Source organism: Scatophagus argus, chromosome 17, assembly GCF_020382885.2.
Source record: "Scatophagus argus isolate fScaArg1 chromosome 17, fScaArg1.pri, whole genome shotgun sequence".
NCBI lineage: Eukaryota > Metazoa > Chordata > Actinopteri > Scatophagidae > Scatophagus > Scatophagus argus.
This window is the reverse complement of record NC_058509.1, coordinates 12,331,528-12,343,468: the sequence shown is the minus strand read 5'-3', so window position 1 is coordinate 12,343,468 and position 11,941 is coordinate 12,331,528. Positions and strand designations below refer to the sequence as shown.

At 38.9% G+C, this 11,941-nt stretch overlaps 3 protein-coding genes across 3 annotated transcripts in view; all 3 read right to left on the bottom strand.

Annotated features, from left to right (window-relative positions):
• Positions 1 to 2,125: 2,125 nt before the first annotated feature.
• On the bottom strand, positions 2,126 to 2,829 carry LOC124074290 (lactose-binding lectin l-2-like). The gene has a single exon (XM_046417024.1). The coding sequence runs from the start codon at positions 2,748 to 2,750 to the stop codon at positions 2,262 to 2,264; it is 489 nt and encodes a 162-aa protein (XP_046272980.1). The 5' UTR covers positions 2,751 to 2,829; the 3' UTR covers positions 2,126 to 2,261.
• Positions 2,830 to 5,107: 2,278 nt separating this feature from the next.
• On the bottom strand, positions 5,108 to 5,921 carry LOC124074291 (lactose-binding lectin l-2-like). Its single transcript, XM_046417025.1, has one exon. The coding sequence runs from the start codon at positions 5,836 to 5,838 to the stop codon at positions 5,350 to 5,352; it is 489 nt and encodes a 162-aa protein (XP_046272981.1). The 5' UTR covers positions 5,839 to 5,921; the 3' UTR covers positions 5,108 to 5,349.
• Positions 5,922 to 8,607: 2,686 nt separating this feature from the next.
• rapgef5a (Rap guanine nucleotide exchange factor (GEF) 5a) overlaps positions 8,608 to 11,941 on the bottom strand; it is a 43,935-nt gene continuing 40,601 nt past the window's right edge. Inside the window, exon 26 of the mRNA XM_046417573.1 lies at positions 8,608 to 11,790. Within this exon, the coding sequence (XP_046273529.1) occupies positions 11,672 to 11,790 (119 nt within the window). The 3' untranslated portion in view covers positions 8,608 to 11,671. The remainder of the gene's footprint in view (positions 11,791 to 11,941) is intronic.

Here is an 11,941-nt window from a genome sequence, read left to right as displayed (position 1 = left end):
GACTACACACAAACAGATAAAGATGCTTATAATACATAACCCAATGATTATTAAGGTGTGTTTTAATAAAAAGTAATCCTGGACTCTAGCATTGATACAAGGAAATAAATGTTTTTGAACTCTGGCAAGCTTCTACACTATCTTTAAATGATTATTTCATTATTGTCTGTGAAGAGGTGGATTACTTATTCATTTTGCATGATCACAGATTGGAAATCATTCAGTAGATAAGACAAGGAAATACAATTCTGTGGGAAAAAAAGACTTTCATTTATAAACAACCCAAGAGCTCTACAGTATATCTGTGCTGCAGGACTCAATATGTCCTATATGTCCTATAATATACTCAATATTTACCGCTGACAAAGTTTAAGTCCAAATTATTCACGTTAGAATGTAAAATCACTACCTGTTGTACCAAAAACTTTGTAGCTCAGGGAGAAACGTACATGAAGAATGTTTGGCTGGTTAGAGGAAGATGTTAGCCAAGCACCTCTCACCCTCTGCATCAGACAGTGGAGACTCTGAGCAGCTCCTTCAGCAGCAGACTGCTACACCCTCAGTGTAGGAAGGAGCGCTACCACAGGTCTTTCATCCCCGCTGCTGTTAGACTGTATATTTCTATGGTCTAGTCCTCTTTCTTCCCTTATGAGGACTTGTATATATAGCTTTATAGTGTACTGTTTTACTTACCTTGTAAATTGTTAATTTATTTTACCTCTACATTCTTTTGTAACTGTTTTTGCACACTCTTTGCTTATTGCACTCCTCTACTGTCCTTGTGAGCTGCCACAACAAGTGAATTTCCCCACTGCGGGATCAATAAAGTTCATCTTATCTTATCTTATCTTAAAAATAAACCACAGCTCTGAAATGAAATCAAGTAAATTAAAGGCGAGCAATAACTAAACTATTCATAAACAATTGCACTGTTGCACATTCAGGAGAACTAGTGTTTGTTGTTCTTTAGAATTATGCTTTTATTGAACCCTGACAATACTTATGAACAATATGATATTACTTAACAAACTACACCTATAAAAAGGAAAATATATTTTGCTAAATAAATTTTAACACTGAGTTGTGCACAGCAACGTAGTGTGTTGTGTATAACATAGGCCAATGATCTTTAAGGTGTGTTCGGATCAAACTTAATCCGGACTCTAAACTGACTACAAGGATTTAAAAGTTACTACACTGTCAATAAATCATTCTATGATACAGGCTATTTACTTCTGTTATCTGTTCCACAGGAATCTTTCAATCTCATGTACCTTTTCCTCTTTAGACCAAGTCACTAATATCACTGGCAAAGTGATGCATCAAAAGCCATCACTGCTCCGTGAACCTGTTGTCTCTTCCTTTGATTTTGATCACAAAGCTTTTCATTGGATAAATCCTCAATAACTCTTGGATGCTGTTAAACAATAAATATTTTCATGCAAAGAAAATATTCCATTCATTTTAATCATTTCATTTATTCCCTCTGAAATACTTCTGTACTACAGGATACATTATTAAACAAAATAGAGGTGAGCAAAATCAAAGAAAGAACATATTTCTACTATCTCTAAATGCTTGTGTGATTCAGGTAAATATACTTCGGGATTTATATGACTCCAATGTGCCTTCTTTAGATGGGCTGTATCATGGAACACGGAAAACATGGAAAAAGAGAAATCTTAGATTATTCAAAAGCTTTGGAAATATTTTCTTTGACACACAGCTGAAATCATCAGTTACTGTAGTTTCCAACATTCATGAGACTGAAGGCTGGTTAAATTACTTCTGCACACACGATGTATTTTTGTGTCTTTTTCATGTGTCACCACGGAGCAACAAGTGGAGCCTTCTCGTTGGCTGAGGACAAGCTATGTGATATGCACAAACAAAACTGTATGTATGAGAATAAGAAGAGAATAATTCATTTCAAAACTGTGCCAAAGTTTTTTTGTCCATGAGAATAAACCGACATTCTACTGAATCCCAGGTATCCTAGTGATTATGTCAAGCTGCCAAACATATATGGAATGAACACACACACAGTAGATGACAGACAGCAGCAGATGTGCAGATTCACAACAATGTAAATGTACACAAACCTACAGGGTGTAGGAACCAGTCATTTTGTTGAATATGTGTGGCTTTAATTCTAATTCACTCAGTAGTATACTTTTTGTACAGTGAGTGGAGATGATATTATTAATGCAATTATGAGAGCAACAATAGGAAATACAGGAAATATGACACTGACTCAGCTGTTAAGTACAGGTTAGGCGAGAAATACAAACAGAGGGTTGAGTATAAGAACAAGGTCTGTCGTTCCATTTCCTGTTGGTGCCAAAGTTGAGGTGAGCACAATCTTCATTTCCATCATTGTTATTTGGCTCTCCTGGTGCCCAGAAGGTAAAGTCGACTGCAGACCCATCAGACCACATCCATCCTCCTTCTCTTGGTATGTCATGGAGTCCAATCCAAGTATATCCCTCACTGTGGTCAAAGTTCTTGATTAGGTCTTTGACAAACGTCTGTTCCTCCAGACTGTGGATAGACACCAGGTTGGCTCCCTCTGACACACAGTGTAGTTCTGCATCAGCCCAGCTCAGATGTGTAGAGACGTATTTGTAGCAGCGACCATTGAAGTTGTACCAGAACGTGGGACAGTTTCCACGCTGTAGCATCACTTGCAGGCCACCTGAAGGGGACTCGGCAGCCAGAGCCAGGCCAAACAAGAAGAGGAACAAGAGCATGTTGGCGTCAGACCTTGCGTCTAAGTCTGCAGAGAACGAAATGTGCAATGTTGGATGTTTTGAAGAATTTTGTAGAAACAGCTGAGAGGCTAATTTCTTTTATACGCTTCCGAGAGGCTGGTTGCGCTGTTGGTGTGATATCATTGGTCAAATCCACTTGGAAAACACTGAGTTGTACACATCCACACAATGTGTGGACATGAGTCAGAAAAGATTACAATAAAATCAATAATTAACTGCAATCACACAAGTTATGACATAGTAAAATGTTCTACTTCTACACACAGTGGACTCTTGTCCATTTGTCCCTGCTAATTACAACGTAAAATTATTATTATCTATGTGAAGAAAAACATCACAACCCAATGATCATTAAGTTAGAAGTTAGAAGTATACCAGCCTAATCAAATCAATTGAATCAAAGAATGTATTTTTACTATCTCTAAATGCTTGTATGATTCAGGTAAATTTACTTCTGGATTTATATTTGTCCAAAATGCCTTTTTCACATGGTCTGTATCTTAACAAATATTGTCTTATAAAACTGTAAAACATGGACAAAGAAAAACTGAAATTGAAATCACCAGTTAGTTTCCAACATTCATGAGACTAAAGGGTGGTTAAATTACTTCTGCACACATGATGTATTTTCGTATCCTTTTAATGCGTTATCATGGAGGAAAGTCAGTGTTTTGAATCAGACAGAGTCTTCTCGTTGGCTGAGGACAAACTGTGTGGGGAGCACAAACAAAACTGCATGTATGAGAACAATTCATCCATCCATCCATCCATTTTCTATACCGCTTATCCGTCAGGGTCGCGGGGGAGCTGGAGCCACCTGAAGGGGACTCTGCATTCAGAGCCAGTCCAAACAAGAAGAGGAACAAGAGTATGCTGTGTCAGACCTTCTGTCTAAGCCTGCTGAGTACAAAATGTGTGCTGCTGGATGTTTTGAAGAATCTTACAGTTGAAAGGCAACTTTCTTTCATATGTTTCAGAGAGGGTGTTTGCATGCACTGTTGGTGTGATATCACTGGCTGACACTTTATTATATGCTTTTGTTGGTAATAAGGAAGATGTTGTCTACAAACAGTTCAGTCTGATTAGTTTCATATCTGATTTGGATTCCAGATGAGCCTCCTAAAGGCCTCAGCCAGCAGTTCAACGACTGACTAATAAACATGGATACAGGGTCTCACTGTCGGCTACATCTCTCCAACACAAACTCAGACGATCACATGTCATCAACCAATTGGAAAGAGTTACAAAATGGAGGACCCAATATGCAAACTCCCACATGTGGAATAGGTGAGAAAAGAAACTTTAATGAAAAGAACTTATTCGCTAAGAACAGAGACAAACTAAAGGCGGCTGGGAATCCAGGTAATAATAGTCCAAACAAAGAAAATAATCCAAAATAGCAAACTAGGAGACTGGGAGTCCAAGTAGTAAAAGGCAAAGTGAAGGAATACAGAGTTCACAGAGAAGCACAGGACTCAGAAGAATAAGGAAACAGGGAATAAGAGACAGACAAACTAACAAAACACACAAGGAGAGCATAGGTATATAAAGGGTGAGGTGGAGGTGCAGATGAAAACACTCAGGGTGGGGCAAGCAATCAATGTTTTACTGTATGATTATACTTTTATTGCATCGTAACAGCACTTACAAACATCATCATACTATTGAACAACACAGACATGAGCACAAACAGAGGAAGAAACAATTTCTTTACATTATCTCTAAGTGTTTCTATGATTTAGGTAAATCTACATCTACATTTATAAAAGTCCAAGGTGTCTTCTTTAGTTGGCCTGTATCTTAACAAATATTGTGCTTTAAAACTGTAAAATACAGAAAAGAAAAATCTGGGATTATTCAAAAGCTTTGGAAATATTTCTTTTGACACACAATTGAAGTCATCATTTAGTATCCAACATTCTTGAGACTGAAGGCTAATGAAATAACTTCTGTGCACACATAATGTAGTGCATGTAACACAATTGCAATTGTCATTCCATTTCAAATCTGTGCCAAAGTTGGTTTTCTTTCTTCTTTTTTTTTCATATGAAGAGATAAACATTCGACTGGATACCAGGTGTCCTAGTGATTATGCTGAATCCTCCGACATAAATTTAATGAACACACACACACACAGAGGATGATGAATAGCAGCAGAGGTGCAAATACACAAAAATATAAATCTACACTAAACCTGCTGGATGTAGAAATCAGTGGATTGAACTGTCATTGTGTTTACTCTGTGTGGCTTTAAATCTAATTCTCTTAACAGTGTGTTTGATACAACCAATGGAGAATATATCATCATGAATCAATATAGATAGATAGATAGATAGATAGATAGATAGATAGATACTTTATTGATCCCGAGGGAAATTCAAGATTGGTGACATTTGCAAATTTTGGAAGAAATTTTCTCTTTGATCAGCCACTGGAGTTTCCTGTCTGAATGTCAAACATCCATGAAAGCTTAGTTAAACGACTTCTGTTCACACCAACACGTAATGGCTTAATGCATGTCCTCAGACCAGCAGGTGCACAGTGACCTGGTTGAATCAGAAATTTGAAACCTTTTCATTTAACAGGCTATGCGTTTTTCACAAACAGAGGGGTAAGTTGAATCACAGCATATGTCGTTCCATTTCCTGTTGGTGCCAAAGTTGAGGTGAGCACAGTCTTCATTTCCACCCTGGTTGTTATTTGGCTCTCCTGGTGCCCAGAAGGTAAAGTTGACTGCAGACCCATCAGACCACATCCATCCTCCTTCTCTTGGTATGTCATGGAGTCCAATCCAAGTATATCCCTCACTGTGGTCAAAGTTCTTGATTAGGTCTTTGACAAACGTCTGTTCCTCCAGACTGTGGATAGACACCAGGTTGGCTCCCTCTGACACACAGTGTAGTTCTGCATCAGCCCAGCTCAGATGTGTAGAGACGTATTTGTAGCAGCGACCATTGAAGTTGTACCAGAACGTGGGACAGTTTCCACGCTGTAGCATCACTTGCAGGCCACCTGAAGGGGACTCTGCAGCCAGAGCCAGGCCAAACAAGAAGAGGAACAAGAGCATGTTGGCGTCAGACCTTGCGTCTAAGTCTGCAGAGAACGAAATGTGCAATGTTGGATGTTTTGAAGAATTTTGTAGAAACAGCTGAGAGGCTCATTTCTTTTATACGCTTCCGAGAGGCTGGTCGCGCTGTTGGTGTGATATCATTGGTCAAATCCACTTGGAAAACACTGAGTTGTACACATCCACACAATGTGTGGACATGAGTCAGAAAAGATTACAATAAAATCAATAATTAACTGCAATCACACAAGTTATGACATAGTGTTCTATGTCTACTTCCGTATTCTACTTCTCCGTGTTCTACTTAAGTATTCCAGGACACACAGTGGACTCTTGTCCACTTGTCCCTGCTAATTACAACGTAAAATTATTATTATCTATGTGAACAAAAACATCACAACCCAATGATCATTAAGTTGTGTTTGGATAAAAATGACATTGGCTCTGGGTTAGAAGTATACCAGCCTAATCAAATCAATTGAATCAAAGAATGCATTTTTACTATCTCTAAATGCTTGTATGATTCAGGTAAATTTACTTCTGGATTTATATTTATCCAACGTGCCTCTTTTTAGATGGTCTGTATCTTAACAAATATTGTCTTATAAAACTGTAAAACACGGACAAAGAAAAGCTGAAATCATCAGTTAGAGCCTTCTCGTTGGCTGAGGACAAGCTGTGTGGGGAGCACAAACAATCTGCATGTATGAGAACAATTCATTTCAAGTTTTTTTGTGTGTGTTGTTCATGTCTTTGATGGCTGTCTGGCTGTCCTGCAGACCCATCAGACCACATCCATCCTGCACCAGGCTGGCTCCCTCTGACACACACTGAAGTTCTGCATCAGCCCAGGTTAAACGTGAGGCGACGCACTTGTAGCGGCGACCGTTGAAGCTTTACCAGAACATGGGACAATTTCTACACTGTAGCTTCACTTGCAGGCCTTTTGGAGGAGACTCTGCATTCAGAGCCAGGCCAAACAAGAAGAGGAACAAGAGTATGCTGTGTCAGACCTTCTGTCTAAGCCTGCTGAGTACAAAATGTGTGCTGCTGGATGTTTTGAAGAATCTTACAGTTGAAAGGCAACTTTCTTTCATATGTTTCAGAGAGGGTGTTTGCATGCACTGTTGGTGTGATATCACTGGCTGACACTTTATTATATGCTTTTGTTGGTAATAAGGAAGATGTTGTCTACAAACAGTTCAGTCTGATTAGTCTCATATCTGATTTGGATTCCAGATGAGCCTCCTAAAGGCCCCCGCCAGCAGTTCAACGGTTGACTAATAAACATGGATACAGGGTCTCACTGTCGGCTACATCTCTCCAACACAAACTCAGATGATCACGTGTCATCAACCAATTGGAAAGAGTTACAAATGGAGGACCCAATATGCAAACTGCCACATGTGGAATAGGTGAGAAAAGAAACTTTAATGAAAAGAACTTATTCGCAAAGAACAGAGACAAACTAAAGGCGGCTGGGAATCCAGGTAATAATAGTCCAAACAAAGAAAATAATCCAAAATAGCAAACTAGGAGACTGGGAGTCCAAGTAGTAAAAGGCAAAGTGAAGGAATACAGAGTTCACAGAGAAGCACAGGACTCAGAAGAATAAGGAAACAGGGAATAAGAGACAGACAAACTAACAAAATACACAAGGAGAGCACAGGTATTTAAAGGGTGAGGTGGAGGTGAAAACACTCAGGGTGGGGCAAGCAATCAAAAAAGGAGGGAAAACAGACAAGGAAAGGAAATGAAAAGCTCAACAGGACACAAGAGGAGAACAACTACAAAATAAAACAGAGTATGCTGGTGTCAGACCTTCTGTCTCAGCCTGCTGAGTACGAAATGTGTCTTCTTCTGCATATACAAGCACTTCAGGAATACACAAATACAATCTATCTAACAAACGGTAGTAGCTATCAATACTTCAGTATCTTGGTGGCTAATGTGACCAAACTTTAGGTAAATACACTACTGGCAGTCAGTTTGCTGACTTTATGACTCTTGTCCACTTGTAATAAAATTTTAAGTAAATGTTAAACCGCTGAACTGCACATTGGAAAATGTAGAGGTCCCTGTTAATTACAGTGTGAAATTAATGCCTGTAAAATCTATTCAAACCAAAACAACATAACTCCACAATTATTAGTGTGTTTGGATAAAAGTTAATCCGGACTCCTTACTGACTACAAGGATGTAAAAGTTTCCACACTATCTCCATATTATTATATGATACAGGCCATTTTACTTCTGTTATCTGTTACACAGAAATGTCAGGAACTTTTCAATCCCATGTGCCCTGGTCAAATGTTGCATCAAAAGCCAAGTTTGATTTATCAAAATGAACTTTATATCCTGACAAGAAAACAAAGTCCTATATTATTGACATTAAGGTTGGTATGTATTCATGAGATTCAAGAAATGAATTCTGTTCATAGTGACACATGCATGTGTACATTTGCATCTATTGTTCAGGTTCAATGTCATTTGAACAACCGGCTGAATCAGAAATATGGAACTATTTCATTTACAGGTTGTGCAAAGGGCCCAAACAGAGGGGAGAGTAGTCATTCCTTTCAGCTCTGTGCCGTGGTTGATGATGGAACAGTTTTCAGTTAAATGACCATCGTCTTTTATATGCTTCATAGAGGGCGTTTGGACTGTTGAAGTGATATGATTGGTCAGTTGGTCAAACACTTTCTGTTGTATACAACCACACAGTGTCTAAACATAAGTCAAAAAAAGACCACAAGTCCAACTGAGATGTCACATAAAACCTGTAATTTATTCATTTCAGTCATATTTCGACATAGTAAAACATAGCTTTAGAAAAGACGTGTGGCTTCAGCTGTCAGATGGTTGAGAGGACATGAGGGGAGACGTATTGCTTTATAGTTGATGATTCTTTCATTTACAACTTATAAATAATAATAATAGTAATAATAATAACATAGCAAACATGGGCATATATTTACACATCAACAATATTACAATAGTACAAAGTTCAGAGTCCTCTTTTGCATTGTGAACCTTTTTTTCTTTTAACATGCAAACAGGTTTTGAACAACATTGCTTTAAAAAAAATCTGAACATTACACAGTCATGACGACCACTGATAAAACTCTAGATACACCTTTCTGTTGGTTTCCTGTCCCTTACGACATTTGACACCAGTGCAAAGAGATGAGCATCATTTTTCTCCTCTGCTGCCCTCTAGTGGCCACAAAACATAACAACAGGTACTTTTACATACCGGATCTGCAGCCTCAAACCACAAACATCTTCCCAAGAATGAACTTTACATTTACATTTTTGAACCTCTGAACATGGCACATCAACTTTTGTCACCTCAAAAATACATAAATAAACAATATATTACAATAAATAACTAGTATAGCACAATTATTTAGGTCTTTGAACACACTGAGCAGATGTGTGTTTGTGCATGTGTGCATCATGTACAGGTTCATAGTCAAAATGACTACCAAGAACCTTTCTATGACACTGAATATGAACAGACCATGGAGCTGATTTGTCAATTCCAGCTGGTCAAAGAATTGCTGAATTGGTTTCACAAAAAAGCGTTAAAATGAGAAAGTAAGACTGTGCAACTTTGAAGGGAAGGAATAACAGTTTTTCTCTTACAATTAAAAAGCTGAAGTCAAAAGCACAGAAACACACTGTTGCTGAATCCAACACACTCTGGAGTTTGTTTGGGGTTGTTAGTTTTGGGTGACTGTAAGAATGTCCATGAAACTGGCTCCACATTCACTGACAGAACATCCACAGCAGGAGTTGATGACAGCAACAGGTTAGTGTTTGTTTTGATAAAAGGACGAAGACTGAGCAGCTCATAACTCAAGAAAAATGTTTCAAAGGGAGTCTTCACCTCCATCTTTTTCTTGTAAGCAACTGAAGATGTTTTAGAGGAGCAGCTCTGTGATCTGAAAGGCTTCGTGTTGAGAAGTGTTGACCTGCACGCCCCCCCCCCCCCTTCTTTGACAAGCATCCAAACAAAGACATGCATTTAGGAATCCTCCTCCTCCTACTCAGCAGAAATGTACCACTAAAGTGCCTGACTACACACAAACAGATAAAGAACAAGGAAATATAACAGAAACACTTATAAGGTTAGTCAGATAAAAACTGCTCGTAGCTGTAAAGGGCGTGTTTCTTTTCTTAATTTGTATGTATCATTATTTTTCATGTACAATTTCTGAATAAATCCCCTCATCATATGCTGCATTTTATTTCCTGGTAATTGTACTATGAAGACTTAATGGAGGGGATTTAGGGTTTAATGGAGGGGAGAATGTAAGCTGTCAAAACCAGACAGCGTTGCCAGTGTTGTTTGTGCTTCTGTCATTATGGCCACACCCTGTGCTGGTTTCCACACAAGTTATACAAGACCGCTTCTGGAGGAAGTGATCTTTTCAGTCAGTAAGAATGAATCATCAATTTCAAAATTTCCCCATGAACATAATTTTGTTGAATAAAGCTATTTCTTCATAAAGGTCTATGGTGCAGTGTTTTTAACTATCTGATAACATAATACAACCAAAGGATTGAAAAAGAAAGAAAAATAGCTCTATTATGGGGCTGTGTTTCCATAGCAACCCAGGGTGAATGGGATACCATCCTGAAATCACTCATCGTACTGTCAGAAAGGATCTCTGTTAGGAGTCAGATCTGCTTTACATGATCAAGGACCAGACGTCATTCCAGTGCTCATTCAAGGAAATCAAACTGTGATAAAAAGACACTGGTGCCTCAGCAAATCAAGAGCTCGACAATACATCTATGCTGCAGGACTCAATGTGACATTTGGCACTGAAAAATGTATAGGTCCATTTTATATACAACGTAAAATTAACTATATCTATTCACACAATAACATCATAGAGAAGAGGGCATGAGGACTGTTTGACCAAAAGTCAACCGGGACTCTAAAACAGAAAGGAGAAGCAATAACTGTTCACTGTTCATTAATGGTGATTCAAACTCTGGCAAATTCAGGAAAGCTTTAGTGTTTTAAACACAACACAGTCAGTCAATAAACCTTACACAGATACAATACACTGTTAAGGTTATACCTTTTGTCACTCACTGAGACTATACAGTGAGAAAAGGTAAAACGATTGTAAATAAAAGTGGAAATAAAGTGTTGCACTGCCTCAGCACTGGCTGCTGCTGCTTGTGTCACATACCTAAATAACTATCACATGTATCCTGGATATACATGCATCACAAGGTGGATATGTGATATGCAGATAAAATCACATGAGACCATCATTGAGGGTAATGGTTGTGGTTGTCAGGTTATAAACAAACCTGACTTCTCTACACACTGTTTGGTGTTTGGAACTTAAAGGATGAAGAGGCTCTCAAGTCCTTGTTGACCTCGGGGAGTCCTACTAAACAAAAATAAAAGGAAACAGGCTGATAAATAACCAAAAAGCTCATCACAAGAACAAAAACAAGGGCATATTCAGTCCAACAGACACTGTACAAACTAATTACAGCCTCCTCTACGCACTGTCTCAGTTTGGCAAATCTCCGCCTTGCTGTGCAGGATCTCCTCCTGTGGACAGTTCACAGAGCGTGCGTGGATTTAGAAACACGTCTGGTGTCAAAGCCTTTAGACGACAGGCAGCTCTGTGTCTTTGTGTCAGAACATATGGCGCTTTAAAGTCCACTTGGCACCTCTGCTGGTACTGCGATTTTGTTGCGGTGAATGTGTGAGTGTGTGACATTTTGCTATACAAAGCGTCCTCTGTGTCACACGAACACATGCTCCAGTGTGTTTGTGTGTGTGTGTGTGTGTGCATGTTTAAGCACGTGGCTCCAGTTTGTGTGACAGTTCGAAAAGCGTCTGCTGATTGTCGATAATGTGCAGGTACTGAACGCTCGCCCTCACCTCTGCACTGTCGACCCCGATTACCTCGTTGCCTAAGAGATAGACACAAAACACGCACATTAGTCACACAGGAGACCTTTCTGCTGGATTCAAGAACACACACACATTGACACACATCTGGTCCAAACACACTGTATTATGGCCATATAAAGAGAGTAAAAAAACTGGAAATGGTTGCTTAGA